At 40.9% G+C, this 21,169-nt stretch overlaps 1 protein-coding gene and 1 long non-coding RNA gene across 16 annotated transcripts in view; one reads left to right on the forward strand and one right to left on the reverse strand.

Moving 5' to 3' along the window:
- Positions 1-8,847: 8,847 nt before the first annotated feature.
- Positions 8,848-17,921, forward strand: LOC124054477. 2 transcript variants are annotated; one of them, XR_006842386.1, is made up of 9 exons: positions 8,848-9,095; positions 11,847-11,911; positions 11,988-12,034; positions 12,473-12,529; positions 12,714-12,818; positions 13,007-13,099; positions 13,620-13,737; positions 16,252-16,332; positions 17,786-17,921. It is a non-coding gene; the product is annotated as an uncharacterized LOC124054477 (long non-coding RNA). The 2 variants fall into 2 exon arrangements; XR_006842385.1 differs by having other exon boundaries at positions 8,853-9,095; positions 12,666-12,818.
- nrxn2b (neurexin 2b) overlaps positions 15,529-21,169 on the reverse strand; it is a 584,209-nt gene continuing 578,568 nt past the window's right edge. For all 14 annotated transcript variants that reach the window (XM_046380508.1, XM_046380512.1, XM_046380507.1 and 11 more), the window contains one exon: positions 15,529-18,637. In XM_046380508.1, coding sequence (XP_046236464.1) covers positions 17,745-18,637 — 893 coding nt within the window. In that variant the 3' untranslated portion in view covers positions 15,529-17,744. The remainder of the gene's footprint in view (positions 18,638-21,169) is intronic.

The following is a 21,169-nucleotide window of genomic DNA, read 5'->3' on the forward strand; positions in this document are numbered from 1 at the left end:
CTGCTCCATTCCATCCAAACCTCAACACATGAGGCTGCACTCCCAGCTCCAGTCAACAGCCAGACGCATTCACCCACTCTTGGCCCTAAAAGCTCTGCAGATTAGATCAGCTACCTTATAATTATCTGTGTGTTATTAACACTGAGCAAGGTCATTTGATGTATTGTATATTGAAAAAAATACAGATTAGTGGAGCTTTAAAAACATACACATACACTTACCTGTATGCACCTGCACACATAGAATCCCAGCCTTACCACTTACTGTTGACTGTTCCCAAGCGCTGTAACCTTAAATTAATTTGAAGTCATTACACTAGCTTCAAGTTTTAATGTGTGTGCAGCTATTTATGTGTTTTAGCTGCAATACTGATGTCACAGCAAACATTAACATCTTCTTTCTTGGCCAGGCAGGTCTGCAGCACAAATTGGTTCCGCTCATGCACGCGCGTACACATGCACACACACACACACACACACACACACACATTCATTAGTCCAGAGAGAGGGCAGGATGGTAATGAGTGGTTCCTGCTTGCGTGATAGAGCTGAAGCGTCTTTGGATGCTGCGTCAATGCCAAGGCAGTTTAATTAGAGCGTTCTATAATGGAGCCCTATCTGGAATAGCCCTTAATGAGCACCTAGTCATTCTATGTGTCCTTAATTTGTTCCACATTACTGAGGCCATGAATAATCTCAAACTCTGAATGATTATCTAAGGCTGGTAGGGGGTTGGGTGTTGAGGTGAGGGGGGGATTATGGGTGAATTGTGCTTGTGAGAGTCATTTTAGCTTTCACCACAGAACTCAGAGCCGAGGCGGGGGAGCGCAGCCTTGAGGTATGGACAATGCAGTTTCTGCAAGCCTCGACATTGACTTTACATTCCCCAAACACAGGCACACGAGCGTAAGGATGATGGTTGCTATGGCAACTAGGCAAAAATAGTAGGGGATGGATGCTGGAGGGTACACTCACAGACACACTCATCAACATGCGAGCCCTCTCAGAAGCTGAGTGATTTCGCAATCCCGCTCCACGTTTGTCTCCACCCTCCCTGACATCTCTCCCTCTTTTGTTCCTCAACCCCTCGCTCTTTCTGCCGCTTTCCTCTCTCTTTCACGCACTTGGTGGGAGTGAGTACTGCATGTGTGTCAGGCAGTGTTATCTGCTGACAGCCAGATTGATAGGTAAGTGTGGTGTGTTTGTATGGCTTCATTCCAGTAGCGGACGTTTGGAGGCAGCTACCTGTTCATCCATCATCCTCCTCTCTGCTCCGCAGTCTGGATTTTTCTCTGCAGTGACAACCACTCTCATACTCTCTCATATACACACACACACACACACACACACACACTAATGCTCATGTCCCTATATATTATAGACACATGCACGGCCACACCCATGCTGCCTACTGTATAAAAATACACTTTTGTGGCTGTACATACTTACTTGCACATGCATGCAGCAAGCCACCCACGTGTTCATGCTGACACAAGCACTCTCATACATGCCAGCAATAACACACTTGGGATAGCAAACTTCAACAAGCAGCCACACAGTCAAACAAACATTTGAACACACTTGTGTTCCCTTACTTTTCCCGAGCTCCCTCCATGCTCCATTTTAAGCCCCCGCTCGCCATCTTGTACCCCCAAACCCGCTCCACCCGTTCACCACTTTCACCCGCTTCCTGCTGCTGCACAGCTCTGCCTGGCTCTCTTCCACCGCTCCTTAACATATTTGACTTGTAAATTGAGCCTCTATTTGTGTCATGCCCAAGAGGTGCTGTCAATTAGTCTAAACACCGTGACGCATCTTGTGAGGAGAAAGTGAGATAGAGGGAAAAAGGGAGGGAGAGAGAATGACAGTGACAGCAGGACCAGAGAGAAAGAAAAGAGACAGAAACAGACAGAAAGTAAATTAAATACATATAGAAAGAGAAGGAGGCAGGTAGGACAGTTTTGTCTGGTGCAGTGCCATGCAGGGACCTCCTGGTGGCAGAGCAGATCCCTGATCAGTGCAAGTGTCATCAGACAAAAACCCATACTCCAACCTACTGAGTGTCTTGGCAAGAAGCGGCAATCAGAGGATCACCCCCTGGAGAGCTGCTGAATGCAGGGGAGTGTTGGGATTCACACTGAAGGGGTTGCACACGCTGATTGTCCAGCATATGTTAGAGAAGCCTGCTGGGCGACATGCGCGCTCACATGAGGATGCAGACGTTTACTCACCACACAAACCCTGTTATGCGTGAGTAATTATGTGATACAAATTCCGCAGATGTTTGGAGAATACAGCAGAAATACTTTGTGAGAAAAATCAAATAAAGCAGATGCAGATATATGCACAAGATGATTATGGAATAAGTGATTGGTTGATCAAGACAGAAACAAACCGGTAAAACTTTGATGCCAGCTCTCTTGCTAGAATGTATACTCACAGCATGGATACTCTAATTAAGCTGTAAGTGAACCACAATTATATATAATTTTTTGTTATAGGTACAGTGACATTCAGTTCCAAGTAAGTTATTTAACCTGTAACATGACCAAAGATTGGTTGCTGTATAGTAGCTTGGAAGACTGTTTTCAGTTATGAAACCTTAAAATGCCTGGATTGCCAAACAGTGATGCATTCTTGACACAAAGAAAAATCTGAAACACAATTACTTGATAGCGAGGTGTTGTAGCTCGCAGTCAATCTTAGAAGAAAATAGGAACTGACAAAAAAACGAAACGGGTCCAAGAAAACAATGTAGGACCCCAGCTCAGGAAAGGGAAGATGTGATTGAAGGTCAGATTCTTAGAGACATAAGTTCCCAATCCACTATTTTGTTCCCCAGAAAGTTCCTGAAAAAGGGTATAAGTGGTGAACATAACAGTGAGGTTTAAATATTTAGGTTTGGTGTAAAGTTCGAGTTGTAAGTTTGTATGTAAGCTGTACGGGGCCAACATTTCTAATATTTGAACATGAGACATTAGCTTGTGTGCTTAGCATCAGCTATGCCATAGTGTACTTGCAAGTACCGTGTTTTATGGTTGCCAGTTCTGTTTGCACCCAGTATCTGGTAATATTATTATTACTATTGTTTGGCTTTTAGTATATACACTTACCTTGTGCTTACAAAATAATCAAAAATATTGCATCTTGCTTGATATATACAACAACAATAATAATATGGTTTTATAATATAATATATAATATAAATTCATTTTTTTAATTCCATACTTAATGGTATCACAAGCGGTCAGTAATTCCACATAAAGCATTTCAATTCTAACAAGTAAAGTCTGATATGTGTTGGTCTTGTAGTTTGTTTTTTTTTTAGGACTGTCTGTCGCAATGCAGTCAGCAGGTGTCTGCGAATTTGCCTTTAACATGTTTTTCCAGGTGCCTGTATCCTCAGCCGGGTGGCAGAATGTGAGGATTACCTGCCTGGTTGTCTTTGGGGACATCAAACAAACTCCCTTCCTGTGGGGGCCCTCCCTCTGTTGTAAATGCTGCGTTGGAGTGTGTGATCACACACACGATTAAACACTGAACAACACACACACACACACACACACCCAAACATACAGGCATCTCACAGCTCATTTGAGCTTTTACTCAGAGAGGCAAATAGACAAATTGAGCCTGAAGCTGCATCGCCTTCTTTGACACTCACATGCAGATCGCACATTCACATATACACACTCGCAGCACAATACTGATGATTTGCGTGGCGGGGGACGCTGCTGAGATGGCGTTTCAGCTGATTGTCTGTCTAACCAGTGATGTCTGAGGCATTCTGAGGCATTTTAGAGCCAAGCTTTCTACCTGAGAGACAATGATGCCGCAGCTTTGTTTTTTCTTTTTTCTTTTGGCTTTTTACTTCTTTCATTTGATGATTGATGATTGACCGGGGCTGAGACAAAACTCTCGCTCTGTAGCATTCAGGGTGAGGTGATCACTGAGTTTAACCTGGGAATGTCTTATCGTAGCATCATATTTTACGAATTGGTAAGTAAATGGGGAAAACGGCCATAGGGCACATCTCACAGTTGGAGGGAGGACTGGATGATGAAATAGGAGGGAAACGCTGCACAAAATGGTGTGTCGTCAAAAGTGTCTTTCCTTCCTTACCTTTGCTAACCTCTTCTCCAGATTCCCAGAGAGAGCTTCTGATTTGATGCCATCTCTCTGTGCGTGCTGATTTCATCCCTGTGGAGAGAGTTCCGCATAGACTTCTGAGTCAACTTGATTATAGAAAAGTTGTTTTATCCTTGGGGGGAATGGGGGCATCAAAACACACCAAACTAAAGCATCACTCACATTAATCACAGTGAGAGATGATAGAACAAACTGGTTTTACTTTCAGCGCTTCTTCAATAATTCAATCATTCACTTCTGCCCCTGATGTGGAGTCTGTTGTTTGTGACATCACAGTACAAAGCAGCTCTGAGCATCTTGATTCCTAAATATTAATGCTATGTGCACAACTGGAGACCAGAGGTCTTCCACTGGACAGTGAATGATGGACAGCTATGCCCTCCTGGTGTCTCTTTTAACTTGTTTGCTTACAAACAGTGTGCTCCATTTCCACCATCCACCAATTTTTCTTCAAGGGGTATTGTTTATCATTTATGAAGGCACAAGAAAACAAGTGTAAGTAGGACCTTTTACACTCGTTTCTGCTGAACAAACTATGTGATGGAGGCCCATAGTTACTTTTCAGACTACACATACAGTGGCTGTTTTGGTGTTGCCAATGGGCATGCTGTTTCTGGATGCCGTCTGTGTTTTTTCACACACAAGTTTTGGAAGGTTTTAGATATGAGGACCACTGCCACCTTGCAACAGAGCATATGCTATCGGGAGAGGTAGTTAGCTGCTGATTACACCAGGGCGAAGGCAGCCAGGAGAACTGGAAGGAGGACGTGCATTTAAAGAACAAAACACAGCAAAACAAAAGTGTGGAGAACGATATGCATGAGCCTTAAGACCTTATTTACACTGTGATGTGTTACTTTGGAGAAAAGCTTTTGAACTCAGTGTAGCATATGTCAATGGAATGAATTGAGCAGGTATATGCAGATGAGGTTGAAGAGGCTGTTCTTTGGCACAGAACGGCTTATGTTGACACTTACCAGATGAAATGTTTACCATCTCCACCATGTTTGATTGAGCTGCCATGCTGACATGGATAGATAGATAGATAGATAGATAGATAGATAGATAGATAGATAGATAGATAGATAGATAGATAGATAGATAGATAGATAGATAGACATTAGCACTGAACAGAAAATACAGCTGAAGTTGATGGGAATGTTAGTTTTTCAGGTAGTTTGTCATAAACTGAACAAATATTCTGACATTATTAATGCGGCTAAATAAAAGGTCTGGCAATGAAAGTTATTATGTCCACCAAAGGATTGGACAGTATGACTGACCAGCTTATGAACTTCATAAATCTTTGCATTTACTCTGCGGTGGTTGTGATGTTTTCATTCATGCTGTCTAATTTGTTCAATGACTTTAGAGTACAACTGTAAAATTGCCAGGAATGTTGCCATTGTCACTTGAAAAAGGCTTAGAGAAATGCATGGACGTTTCCCCATTGCTTACAGTGAACACTAGCAGGCTATGGCAACATTTATCACCAACACTGGCATCTCTGCAGCTTGTAAAACTGCAACACATGAGAGGTGGAGCACAAGCTGTGGTGGTAACTGATTTGCTTTTTTGTTTTTGCTATTTTTTGCTGCAATAGTAAAGGTTAGTTCATTTTTCCCAGTGACTGGATGCATATGTGCAGTCCTCCAAATCTCAGCTTGTGTATTTTCATCTCAGTATTTCTTTGTTTCTACATTTTGAGGCACTGATTGCAATTTTCTTGGCCCGTTTCTTATATTTTTGGAAGAGGGGCCTGCTGATATTGGTTTTTACCGATTTCAGTTTTTTTCTAAGAACTATACTTGCCAGCATATACATTTATCTTCATAATAAAAGAAATTATTAAACTTTACAATTTCCTCTCTGAATAAAACAAGTGGTAAGAGCTACAAATAACTTTAGCCAACATATTTTACTTCACTTAACAAAAGCTGCAACAGGTGCAACAGATTTATATAACAAAACAAACGTCTGTATGCTTATAAATTCAACAGAGCTGAGGTAATTTATCAGATTTCTGAAGCCTCTTGTTAACCTTTCCTCTGCTTAGTTTCCGGACTGTGGTCGGGAAGTAGGGGAGATTTTCCAGTGATGAAACAGCACACAGGAGCTCTGCTTGGTCTTGAGAAGTTTTAGCATTTATTTACCAGCTGAACGTGACTTACACTGGACACTTACTGTCAACTCAAACTTATGGTACACTTCTGCTTCGTCGCACACATTCCATCATGCTCCCCAGGTCTCGCTTCCCCACTTCTTCTGCACTCACACATGTTCTGCTCTATTTCTTAAAGGAGCCACACTACTCTGGTAACACTCTATTCTCAACTACGGAGAACAGCTGATAAAACAGGATCATGAATGGCATAATTTTCCTGGTAATTGCTCTGGTCTTTTCACTGGTCATGCCAAGGAAAGATAGGAGAGGTTGCTGACTTGTGTCTGGCACTGAGTTCTACCTATCTAGCATCTCTAATACGTAATTATTTACATGTTAATGAATATCTAGTTAAATGTGTAAATGTGTAGTTGAAGGTGTGAAGGTGGAAGGGATGTTGGAATCAGCTGTTTAATTGGTCTGTCACTGGTCTGGTGGCAGAGTGTATGGGTGTACTGATGGTGTTGCATGGCTTATTAGCCCATCATGGGTGTAGACCTTGTAAACAACTGCTGTAGTTGTGTGTTGTGTAATGAAGTTTAGCAAAGGGAACACTACCTCTTTGTGTATGCCCTTTAAGCCACAAGCATTTTCTCGCAATCCTTTAGTTCCACTATGTCATTCTTCCCTCCTCCAATCACAGCCTGTCACGTTTTTCCATCTCTTCACTGTCATTCAGCTGTCTGTTCAGCCCAGTGAATATCTGCATCCCACCTCCACCCCTGTGTTACTGTCTGGACATCGTCAGACAAATCCTCCATCTTCAAGTTACCCTTCCACGCAGTCAGCGTCACTCCTCTTTACCACCACCAGTGTTTAGGCTCAGGTAGGGATGAAGTCTCCTTCACATGGAAGTACCTCGTTCGTCTGAGAGCTTCCCGTGGTGATCTACTTCCTGCCGGGATCTAAGCACCAAAGTCTATTTTACTCTTTACAATAAATTTATTTGACTCAAATTATCTCACAGACCATTTTGTTAAGCTTAGTTTCCCACGGTAAGATTAGGAAAGATATTACCTGTCTAATGAATCGGTGCGACTGCTCGTCTCCATGTTGAGAGGTCAGCTGAGGCACAGGAACACAGGGAATAGGCCCATGTCAGTAGGACACAAACATCTGCTTGTGCAGCTCTTTTACCATCCACTCATTCCTCTGACACAGCATGTTCATGCATGAACAGTGTGCCCGCCGTTTCAGACGATGGCCAGCCAGTGTGCTGACCATGACAAGCATACTGTACCTGGGATGACTATTATTGTTACTGTACATTCTCACCAGTTTTGCTCCACAGTATTGTGCAAGATAGACTGACGACGCCCTGTCTTTTCTTTGAGAGCCAACATCAGGTTATTTTTTTTTCCAGGTACTTTAATTAACTAACGACATTCCCATCAGACCATCAGCTCTTTTGTGAAGTAACAAATGTTTTTATCCCAACTAAAACTCTTCAAACATTGCAAATATTATATCTTCCAAACAGTCATCGTCAGCATGTTTACATGGTGATGTTAGCATTTTTCTCAAAGCAAGCACCACTGGCCTTACATACGGCCTCACAGCTGCTGGCACAGCTGCAGACTTTTATTCTTATTGTTCTATCGGTAACACAGACTGAAGACAAGACTATAATATACATCACACAGTGCATGAAGGCTGAGAAAACGTCACTGGCAATGAAACTGCATGTGGATCAAAGAGGCCTGAAGAGAAACTGGTGTGCTGGTGCAGTCCCTTTCTTCAGCTACATTTGTTGTCACTAATTTATAACATATTAAGCAGTGGTAGTAGACCCCTTTAAAAAAAAAAAGAAAAGAAACTCTTAAACCTCTAAGTGGCTAAATTACCTCTGCAACATTAGAGTACTTACCTCTGCCTGTGTCTTTGAAAAAAGAACCGCCTTAAACAGAGGTAAAGCCGCCGTGACTGCATGCTGGTCTTGATTGGAGAGGTGTCGAGGACTGTACTTGAGTTATACGATCCCTCTCTAAAGTTTGGAACATAAGCATGCTTTCGTTTATTTGAAACTTTTCTTTTTTTTTGTTTCATCTTCACCAAACTGATTGGCTACTTGTGAAAAACATTTCCTTTTAGAGTTGTGAAGAAGGCTGTTCAGGAAGACTCAAATCTCACCGATGATAGTTTTGCGTGTGAATTTTCCAAAAATGTGAGCTGAAACTCTACTCCTCAAAAGTGGTTTCATTCAGCACTTTCATTATCTGTTCAGCTGCATGTGTGCATGTGTGTGTTTGTGTGATATTTACACATCAGACCATCAGCACAGCAGGAATAAAATTAGGTGTTTTTTAAAGAAAAAAACCCTCTATAACGTCTCCTTTCTAAATGTAGCACCTGAATGTTCGCTTTGGATAAAAGTGTCACAATAACTGTGTGAACTTCCTGCGCGATCACTGCAAAGCAACACTTAGAACATAGAATAATACACCTAACTTGCTATCTAAGCAACACCTTGGTACGCTCAAAGAAAGGGAATTAGCTGGTTAATACATTTAAAAGAAGTGCAACGTGTAATTTCAACAATACAATTTTATATTTTCACTGTGCACATGATTAAATCACGTAGGATTTGCATGAAATTAAGCCACTTAATATTTGTTTATTTCATTCAAGTAGATGTAACTCGATACAATCAAGCCAGACAGGTACGCACATTACGTATCTCGCTGGCAGAAGACCTCGCGATACCTCACGTGAGATCACCTGGTGTGACGGAGAATAACAGAGGAATGCAGAAAAAAGACGCCGGTTGTGTTCGTTTGATAAAAGTAAGATACATTTTCGTTTTAACAATATAAATGCAGTCGTAAAGGCGCGTTTAAAGTCAGAGCAGCTTGTCCATCATTTTCAGGCATATTTAGTGACGCTGTTTCTCGTTATTTAATCAATGCCGATTTAGCTTATGCTGGGTAGTTGACATGTTAGCGGGGCGTGGAGCGCCGGGCCAACTTCAACATGTACATTGTGTTGATTGAATAAATAACCTTCCGCTCGTGTCCCGTCTTATATAGTCAACCACTGTATTTTATGTCCATAGTCTGCTTCTGAGTCCATATGCTGGCTTAACGTTAATGTCTCAGGTTTTATTTTCAGGGCTCTCAAGCTTTGAACTGAGTTCTGAGTGAGATTTTGGTGGTGGTGGTGGGAGTTTAGTTGGGGTGAGGACAGGGGTCTGATCTAATAAATTACACACAGATTTATACAAATAAAAATATTTATTCAATTCAATTTTAAAGGTGGTGGGATCTTGGTGGGCATGGGGATATCCATGAGAGGAAGTAGTTCCTGAAATCGAAAAAAGAGAACCATTTGTAAAGAACTGATTAAGGATTTGTTTTGTGACCATGATCAAAATTAAACTTAACAAAGTATCCAATATGTTGAAATCCTGGAAAATGTGGAAACTCTTGCCTGTCTACAAACTAAAGGGATCTTCCACCCCACACTCAGCCCTCTGCTGCACATCAACAAATGGTGCGTGCTTCAGAAGGGCCTCCTTCAGGGGGAGGTTGTAGAGTCCACAGTCCACAGCCCTGACCAGAAACACCAGTGCTGCCTGCTGGAATAGCTGCACCTCCTGAGCTGTGATTTCCCCAGCCTCAAGGAGCCGGTTGTTGAGGGTAGCTCTGGTGGTGAAGCCAACATTTAGCTTTTCTCCTACCAGCCAGAGAGAGATAAAGCAAATTAAGTACATGTAGTTTAAACAATATCTCAGAACCATAGCCACTTTTTATTCACTAAATGCATCAGGTAGAGACACAGGAATTTGACTTAGCAATCAGCACTTTAACTCAAAACTAGACGAACAGTAAGTGCACATAGATTCAGCAAGATATGCACAATAGGTGCAAGTGATTGAAGGTATTCCTCTGTAAGCATGCTGTTTTATCCATAGACTACATATAAACCTACATACATTTTATGCCTGTTCCATCAGATCAAAGATATCACCCAACTCAAAACAACAATCTTCCCAAAAAAGTATATTTTAGGTCAATGAGCACACATGTTTATCTCCTCCTTATGTGACACTTGAAAGTATTACCTGGCAGTTGGTTTAGTGGGTCCTTGTAGGGGATGTCCTGGACTTCCTGGCCTAGCTGTCTCCTCCTCTAACCTGGCCACCTTTTTAGGGAGCCTTCTGAGTGAAGCATGAAAGAATGCTCATTTGCCTCTTCACTGACATCTTTGAAGACAAACGCAATAATTAATACTATGCATTCTCTGGATAAAATATAATTAAATAGCCATCAAGCAAAGCAGAACTTTATCTCATTAAGCTTGCGAAGTCCTCCTAGAAGTGGGTCTCAACTGCTTTGTGAATTATTCTTAAGAAAAAACTATATTTATTTAGTTTAGAAGTAGCCTGCTCTTACTGGTGGCCTAAGAGAAAAGCTTTGTGAATAATGGGTCCTGAGCTAAGACAAACTAACATTACTGATTACCAGCTGCCTGGACAAATTAGTCAGTGGCGGTTCCAGAGAGCTAAAGCTAAACATAAAATGTGCATATTGCCAGCCTTGACAAAATGTTACTTACTACTAGATTGATTAGCGAGCTACTGCTAGTGTAACCTCTGCAAACTAACACCTGAAAGTCAGGATAGATAACTAACTAAAGCTTCCATGCTAGTGGAGCATGACTAGCTTGCTGGCCTCGCTGCTGACTGACCAACATAAAAACATTGATGATAAAGATATCTGGGCTAAAAGAAACAATTGAGTACCAATATGCATTTTAATATAAAAAGGACAGGACTGTACGTAGAGACAATGTCCCTCAGCAACGGAAATCAAAAGATGAGATGACTTACTGTGCTCATAGGACATCATCCTCTTCCACGTCGATCATCAGAGTAGTGAGATCAGTGTCACTGGCTGTAACGTTGTTGTAGCAGGAATACCTAAATCTGACCCAGATACAGCAAGGCTATTTTTGATTGGCTGTTTGGTAGCTATATTCTATTTGATTGGCTGGTGCTTGGCAGGCGCCTTCTGAACTCTGGTGGGAACCGACTTGATTCCTACCTGTTCCACTGGTATATATATATATATATATATATACATATATATATATATATATATACATATATATATATATATATATACATATATATATATATACATATATATATATATACATATATACATATATATATATATATACATACATATATATACATATATATATATATATATATATATATATATATACATACATATATATATACATATATATATATATATATATATATATATATATATATATATAAAATATCAGCGCAACTTGGTGGACGTTACCCTGCTAATTTCTCTGCGTGAGAAATACAAGGTGTGGTGTGTGAAATGGTTGAAATGCATGAGACTTGAGAGCCCTGTATTTTAATTGTTTTAATGTTTTGTGGGATTATTACATTCAGAAATGATTACATTTAAAGTTGCGGATATATATTCTAAATGTTTATTATTGTGTTTGTAATTCATTACAATTGTGGCCTTTCGTTTGACTTTGTGTTGCAGCAACCATGTGTGAGGTCATAGGTCATCTTGTGTTCTCCATGACTCCATTCAGTCTCCTGTTGTATGTAAGTAACAATTTGTAATAATACATAATGTATTAACTGTATCTTAATGTGTCCTAATTTACGTTATCTCTTTTAGAAAGCATCTGTCTACCTTTCGACCAAAACCACCTTTTGCTGATAGAGGTAGGGGTTCACTGGCCATCACCAAATAAGTTATTTAAAAGTTAATCTTTAAAATGATTTATTTGTGAAATAATTACATTAGAAATTACATTACATTTAAACTGCAGGCTTTCAATATGTTTATAGGTGATTGTGTATGACCTATAACTCATAACTCAAAATTACTTTTGTAATAATTCTCCATGAAACTGAAGCTAAACTACTGACATCCCACCTTCATCTCCCGAATCGTGTTCCTCATATTAGTCATCATCATTGCATGTTGAAGTTTCTGTACAGGCACACATGACACACACACATCAGTGTGTGTACAGTGGTTAAAATAATGCTGCACTCCAGAAAATAGCACCAAAGAAAATGTTTCAAGTACATCTACTCTTACACCCCAAATCAAGAGTTAATTTTATAATTTACCAAATCTCTTTCAGCAGACATCAGTCTGCCCTTCAGCCAAGTCAGAGCCTGCTGATAAAAGACATCATTGGTCATCATCAAGTTAGTGATTTAAACCTTTTGTATTTTATTTTATTTTGCTAAATCTGGGTCATCCCCATTTTACCTTTACTGATATTAAATGTACCCAGCAGTGACATAGCCAAACTGAGTTTTGGCTGCCATTGTTTTCTTAAAGCTGAGTGCAGAATTCAAGAGAATCACCACAGTTCCTCTACTGTCGAAGTTCTTCTCAGAGCTGGATATTCACTCAAATCTAATGAAGGTGTTGAAGAAGAAAGGTGGTGCACAAGGGAGAAAAATAAAGACCATCATGGCACCCATAATCCAGGTATAAAAAAATGGCAGATTCTTCACTGAAAGCCAGGCCTTTGTTGTGTAATTATGCACACGATATTAGCGTCTAAACATTCTTTAATGTGTGAATGTAATACATGTAAATTTAGAGGTGAAACCCACTCCACCTGTTTGTTGAGATGGTGTTTCTAATGGTGTTTTCTTCTTTTTCTGCATATTAAGGCTGACACTATCTGCGTTAGAACAGAATGCATCCCCAAAGGCCTTTGCATGTACCTAAATGAAGATCCAGAGAAGCTGCTGAAGGAATAACTGGTATGTATATGTACCTGCTTGTATCTTCACCAAGGAGATGAACAAAAGGATTCAGGATTTCTTTATTGCTCCCAAAAGAATTTAGTTTTCCTGTTGATTCCCATCAGTTTATAAATAGACTTTAATACTCACCCCTCTTTTTCTATGACAGGCAAAACACACACTACACATACTTGAACTCCTTTGTCCCTTACTAAGACAGCATACCTTATTTTGATGGAATAATAATAACTATGTAATAATAATAATAATAATAATAATAATAATAACTGAACTCATGATTACAACAGACATGCCAGTGGTAATACTTATTTAGTAATTGAAATAGATTGCCATGACTCCACCCTGACACAGTTAAGTAGTTTAATATCAGGTGGTCATTGTTTGGTTACATTTTCATTTCATATTCATTCAAATATGTTATTTAATTAGTCTTGTAGTAATACTGAAAAAATATATGCTGTGAAAATGCAATGCACACTACTGAAAAATCATTGTCCTTTTTCATGTTTTGGCACAGGATGTTGACACCATTCAAATGGCCTTAGCAGAGACAACAATAGGAGCTTTGGTTGTTCGGCATGAAGGTGCAGAGCCTGGTGATGTTGGCATTGTTCTGGAAGAGGTGGAAGTGATGGGTGAGTTGGACAGTGTAGCTTTTGCAGTGGCGATGCAGCTTGGCCTTGTCTACAAGAAGGTGCAAGATTTGAGAAGTGCAAGTGATGTAAAATATTTAAGGGGATTATGAGTACAAAGAGGGGCCCCATTTCTCAATATCTTTAGTTTATCAGATTCTAAATTGAGACTATTTTTCTTTTTGTGATGCTACCAAGCAACTGCACTGCCAGTGTAAAACATTATACATTGCATTTGTGGAAACCTAAAGTTAATACACATTTTCCTGCTTGTTTTGTGTTGTGTTCCCACCCATGATTCCAACTACATTGTAGAGTATGTTTGTTAGCATTAAAACACCCTAAGCCAATGTCTGAATTAATGTGAAAGTCATGGAAAGGATTCCCATATTTCCATATTCCAATTTGCTTTTTTCACCATTAAGCACTTTTGTTTAATAAAGTTAATTAATTTACTGGAATACTGATGTAAAATTAGGTGAAAATGTAGTAAATTATTTGGTCCAAACCTATAGAGTTGAGTTCAAACAAAACATTGCAACAAAACAAAGTTAAATTGGATCCCACTGTAGTAATTCAGTTGAAATAACTTAACTAAAATATGTTGACCTAAGTACTTTATGTTAGACTAACAGAGTTGCATTAGGCTAAAACATAGCAATTCAATCAGGTGGAAATCCTTTCCGTGATTTTTTTTATGTTCGTTCAAACATAAAATGGTTTGTTTTTTTTGAGTGTAGGTCATAAAATTCCAGTGCTTTTAAAAAGCAGCAGAGCAGCTCTACTACTGCAAGCGTAATTAAAATACAGGGAATTACAATGGCCGACAAGTACAAATGCGCTGCATATACAGAAACACGCTGCATATAAACAAACAGATGCAAACCGAAAACCCTGCAAATCCAGTCATACAACGGAAGTGCTCCAGGCCTCTAGGCGCAGTGCTGAGCTTCCACACATTTATACGTCCGTTGTCTGTCTCTCGAGTGGAGGCTCAGCACTGCCCCTAGAGGCCTGGAGCATTTCCGTTGTATGACTGGATATGCTGCGTTTTCTTTTTGTATTTCTTTTCTTTGCGGCGCGTTTCTGTATTTGCATCGTTTTCCTTTTGCATCTGTTTTCCTATATGCAGCACGTTTCTGTATTTGCAATGAATCCCTACCGGCTCCACTAATACTTTCCTGAGACTGATCCAGACCTCTCTGTTGGAGTGAGTGATTGCAGAAATTCTCCGTAGCACTCATATAAGCACCAGCTTCATCTCACATGCTGATTAACCAGGGATGACCAGGCCCAAACAGAATCTGTGGATTTTTTTCTGTTTTCAGCAGAAATCACATAATGTTTTTATGACAAACAATATACCAATTGACATCAGAATTCCTTTATTTATTTATTTATCCCTGGAGGGAAATTCTTGAAATTTCTTGAAATGCAGAATACATTAAAAATAACCAAAAGCTACCGCTACCTCAAGCAGGCTGAAATAAATATTTAGTAGATTTTATTGGGATCTGCAAAACCAATAATCATCCATGACAATCAAACATAAAACTCGCTCTCACGTGCTCCAAAATGATGCATCTGCAGAGATGCTGAATGAATTCTGCAGGTACAGATTCTGTGTGGGGCCTGGTGATGGCAGAATACAGGAGAAAGGTGCATATTTTCTGTGTGATTCTTAAGCTGATTTAAGTTTTTAACTGTCAAAATACTAAACATACGTCATCCGGTAAAATTAAATTAGACTGAGAGATGTGGAGACAAAGAGATCACACGACACAGCGAGTAAGAAGTATATAACCAAGTGTATTCCCTCTGTTAATGTACACATATTTAGAGTCATCTCACTGGAACACTTTACAATAACATTTAGAAAGAACAGGAAGATACTGGGAGGAATATGCTTGGAATGGGAAAGAGAGAAACCAGACAAACATGGCAGGAGTGTGAATCAATGCAGCCTGTCAGATGAAATGGCTTCCATCTTGTCTCCAGCCATACAGACAGAAATAGATATAAAACTAATTAAAAAAAAAAAAAAGTCCATGGCAGATGGATAAAGTTTGATTTCTCCAGTGGGACACACACTCTGCCACACAGAGAAAAAGGAATAGATGCAGGACAAAAAAAAATAGATTGAGGATGACAGTTGAAGATGGAATAAAAGGAGAGGATCATTTCTCCCCTGGAAAAGGAGAATGAGTGGTTTCATGTTCATAACCCAAATCACATTTGCTCGATTACTAAAAGAAAATACATAGAAACTTCAGTTTCCCAGAATCATAGTCATTTTTTTTTTCCAAACAGGAATGATAGTAGGGAAAACACATTTCTCTTAGTAATGGGATGAGAGTCAAATATTTAGACATTTCACAAACTTTTTTCAGGATTTTTCTTTTCATGGTACAGTTGTCTTTTTTTAATAGTTGTTGAGAAAATTTGAATACTAGAGTTCTGTTGTACATCTTCCAGGGAACTGCTGTTCACCTTTTTATTTATGTGCTTTTCCCACAGAGTTTGCTTTGCCCATTGGCTGCCTTCAGTCCAGTCAGGCTCGAGAGGGGCGAAAGACACAGTCGCTTTGCCAGCTGCAAGGTATCCTTCTCCACAGTGGAACTCCAGCAAGAATGAATTGAGAATTTCCCTAAAATGTCTCTCATTTCTCCAGAGAAAAGAATCAAATAAAAAAAGAGAGCGAGAGAGCGAGATAGCGAAGAATAAACCAATGTGACTGAGTCTTGCAGCAAGGCATTGCATCAGCCATACTGTTCATGACGGTGTCGGGGGTCAGGGAACGGGAGGTTGGACGGTGAAACTGTTCTGACGTCAAAAATCCTAAAGTCCGTCTTTGCTGCACGTTATCAGCTCACTTTTCCACTCGCTCACACTTTAGGTCCATAGGTTTCTGCATTGTCTATACATATATTTATAATTATATAGAACAGAGTTCATCTTGTTTGCTGGAGGTTTTTTCTGTTTTTCGGTTATTAGTAACTGTAAGGGTGTGACGCAGTTTCTCTGCTGGCCAACTATGGGTGCTTCAGAGCCCCAGAAACACATGACACAGATCTGCTGGAACAAAGGACGACCAAGGGGTTTTGGCCTCAACAAGTTTTTGGCGGCTAAACGCACAAGTTAGCGCATCCATTAGGTTGGAGCGGTGGTATCTCACATAGTTTCTACGTTTAACGTTGTTATGATCATCAATCATCGTCATATTTTTTTTTTCTTTTTTAAACTCCACAGAAAGAAAAACAGTTTTTATCTCTTTTTCGTAAATGAATACTACATGCTTGAAACACGGCAGAGTTTACATTGCATCAGCTGCTGAGCGCCGTAGACAAGGACAGAAACAGAATGCACGAGCTAAGAGAGAGAGAGAGATCTCACGAGAGGTGAGAGCTGGATTTAACACAGTGTTTCTGTAAGCTGGCAGTATATTGATTTTACAGAGGGATGTCAAGTTGCTTATTGAAGGCTAGTTGGAAAGTAATATGTTGATACTGTCCAAGGTGACTACTTAGACCACGAGCTCATCGTAGAATGAAGTACAGACCCTGACACAAATACTGATGGCGGTGCTTTCGTACAGTAATCAAGATATTAAATAACCTGTCCGGCGCTAATCCGTAAATCACTGTTTTATCAGCATTTGGTACGCAGTTGTTGGCACTGTATGTGTTGAGATCTTAGGTGTAACAGCTTTTCCTTAACACACCATGCTTAACATTTAATAAGAATGCAAATCAATCAATGCAAAGCTAAAAGGTGTGGACAAAACCATGATGTCACCTTGCCATCTTATTTTGCTTCCTCCCTCTGATTGGACTACAAATAGTACCATGTATGGCCACCTGACAATACTGAATTTTAAACGAATTGCCTTGTATGTTATGTTTGCCTTCTCCATATACTGCCTTTTGTCTCTCTCTCTCTCTTCCTCGCCCATCTCTTTCCTTCTCTAAGTGCTTCTGCTGTCTGTCTCTGTGTGTCGTGATGGCACGCCCTCAGACATAGTACTCTTTGTCTTTGTTCTTCTTGTTCTTAGTGACCGTCTTGGCAGTGCTGGGCTGTTTCTCCTTCACAAGGGCTCCGTTGCTCTGTGTGGCTGAGTTGCTAATGTAGTTGCGGCTCTGGTCCACCTGGTAGGAGCCCTCGTCACGGTTGCGGTACTTGTACATGGCATACAGCAGGATGAGGATGCAGAGGGCAGCGGCTGCCACGATGCCCACCACCATTCCCGTGGTGCTGCTGGACTGCTGCACTTCCACGGCACCTGGGAGCCCTCTCTCAGGAGACGTGGGGTCTGGAGTGGGAACATGGGGAAAATTCGGGGGGTAGGTTATTCCTGGGACTCTACGATGACCGGGGTCTGATGAGGGGTGGGCCGGCGGCAGCAGCACCTGGTCTCGGGTGTTCATTTTCCCAGCAGGGATTTTGTTGTTGCTGCTGCTGCTGCCGCCAGCGGCTGGCTTGATGCGCGGGCTGAGCTGATCGGGGTTGGCTGTGGGGGTGGAGGAAAGAGGAGGGCGGTGGGAATTGGGGACGCGGGAGAAATGGCGGTCTCGGGGGTTCTGGACTCCACCCTCAGCGGCAGGGGGAGGAGGGAGAACAGTCCTGTCGGTGACCAGGGGGGAGTTTTTATAATAGTCCTCGTCATCCGACTCTGTCATCTCCCCTGAGCCATATGCCGACACCTCGATGGTCTCCTCACAGTCCTCTTGGTCCAAGGGGCAGGGAGGCCGGCCATTGGGCAAGGGGAGGGACTCTTTGGTGGTTTCGAGCAGGGTGAGAAAAGGGCGGTAAGTGGTGGGGGGTGGGGGAATTACTGGGTAGCGGGTGGCGATGGATGGGGGGTCTAGTGAGTCCACCGTTATTATGGGCAACACTAATTCACCTCCTATGACAAGAAAGAGACAACGGAGGAAAAGAGTGTTAGAGACCATCTGAGAGAGAGACCACCTCCAGATCAACAAAAGAAAAACAGTTCAAATGAATACAGCAACACCAGTATTAGAACAGAACTAAAACTTAACCTGAGGTTAGTTACATAAGTTTAGTTAGTCTGATCTATTTAAAAAGTTAATGTACTGACTGTCTCTGAACTAAAATAAAATACATGTAAGAAAATACTGTATCCTGCACCTGTTCCTGACTGCTCTGACCTATCTCCCTATGCTGCACAGACCTACATGTTCTATTACTAATACAGAATAAAAAGTGACTACAAATTACACTGAACAATTTAACATCTATTGTACTACACAGCCTATCCTTCACTGTTAACTTTCTAGTCTAGCCTATGCTTACTACATTTAGTCCTTAAACGCTCAGGTGTCTCTGCTCTGATTGGTTAAATAAAATAGCAAACCACGAGGTTCAGGTCACTTACATCAACAAATTGGCCGCATGATTTTTGCATGAAAAAAAAATTACAAAAAGAAAGCTGTGTAAGATTGTTCTCGGATAGTGAAAAACAACCCCCCCACCACCCCTCTTTACCTCCTCTCCTCTTTTTGTTTCTTTACTGGGTGAAAGATAATCACAATGTAAAGAAATATATTGTTGAATTAAGGTTTACTTTTTTCAAAATTCTCATGAAGAATGGGCTAAATCCTACCCCCCCCCACCCCCTCCCTTTGAGCACTGGGATTTCTTTTGCTCATTTCTAAATTAGCTTTATCTGTATGCAAAGCCTCAAGAACTGCTGCAGGAAACTGATGGCCCTAATTTCTAACCCAAACTCTCAGTACACACTACAGTGAACTGAGAGACAATGTTTAACACTACTGCTCCCTTTTCTCACACAAGTCCCTGATGCCCACTTCACTCCCAAACACCACACATAAACATGGGGCAATGATGTTCCTCTTAAGAAGACACCACAAGAGAACAGTTGGAGCAAAAATTTGTCGTCAAGCTTCGGTTATAAAATCAGATTTTAACCCACTGTGAAGTGAACACCAAAATGAATTCTAGCTTATTGGGACTACAATAATAGCATTTCAGGAAGAATCAGTCTAACACAGACTGGAGGCCCAGCTGGAGTTAAACATATTGGGAATACGTCAACAGAACACAGCAGAATATCAGTTACAGTCTGTTCATACACTACATTTTGCTTTATAACAATTTTCAGTCTGGCAAATGTTTAAGGGTCACAGTCAGGGAAACATTTTGAAAAAACATGGCAGAGATTACATTATGGCACATCTTGGGGGAAGACAAAGGAAAGGCAACAGCAAAACATGACCAAAGAAATGCCAATATCACCAGCACAAAATCATGACCCTGGCTCTTTGTTCATTGGATGAGGTAAATCAGAGTGGCTTGGAAGGGGGGGGGGGGATTGAATCATATTAGTTCAGGGATGGTGGGGGTGGGGTGGGGGTGGGGTGTATAAGAAGAGGTGCTGGGTTTGGAACAATTCGCCCTGTGGTCTTTCAGCTCAGAACCGCACAAGCACCCCAAACCTTGTCAGTTATACAACCATACATTTTCACGCAAAGGCTCTGTTACAAAGGGTGATGCATTGAATTAACAAAGCCACTAAACATATCAGCATATTAACAATTAATGTGAGAGCAACAGGCCTTGAAATGAAGCAAAATGTGAGAGCTGTAAAGGAGAAAAAACAGTGATTGTTCAACCCTTTTTCCTAATTTCTTACTGCTGTACTGTCGGAAAGGGTAGTTTCCATGGCAATGCTCAAGTTATTTCTCTTCATTATATTTTCTTTCTATGTATGAGGGCTGTGTTTCACCTTGAAGGCTGAGAGGACAGAGCGTGGTGGCACATTTGAGGAACAAAGAAGAGCCAAACCAAGAAGGACTTTGCAAGTTTAGTATTTTTTTTTTATCCTCTTCTCCTGTGACATTGACAAGTTATTTTACTGAGCCGGCTTCGGGGACCTCGGAATCACCCACATATGACTGAGGGCGACGGCGTTGCTATCTTTACTTGGCCATCTGTCTGCATGGGAGAGACGCCGCAAGTGCAATTTCAATCTCTATACCTTCTGCTCAGCATGCAACCCACCAATTACTGTGGAGGTGCCTGCACTCAGTATGTGCCCCACTTGCAGTACATGTAGCTGACATTACATATTATATGATCCTATTGTGGTAAATGCTTCCTGTAAGCCTCGCAAAATCAACTTTTCTGTCTAAACTCTATCTTATATGAACTTACAAAAATGTGCTTAAAAGAGTTTATTTAAGACATTCAGGAGGCGAAAAGAGAATGTCTTTAATGGTAAAGGGTTGTTCCCACAAATCATCCACACCACTCTGCTGTACTTGTAGCCAAAGCCTGAAGGCAGAATATCGTCATCTTATATGACTGGCAGGCAGTGGCTACCAGAAAAATAAATGAACCTCAGCCCTCATACAAAGAGCGAGCCACATCTCAGCACACTAGGCAGTTATCAAGT

This window comes from Scatophagus argus, chromosome 23, assembly GCF_020382885.2.
Source record: "Scatophagus argus isolate fScaArg1 chromosome 23, fScaArg1.pri, whole genome shotgun sequence".
NCBI lineage: Eukaryota > Metazoa > Chordata > Actinopteri > Scatophagidae > Scatophagus > Scatophagus argus.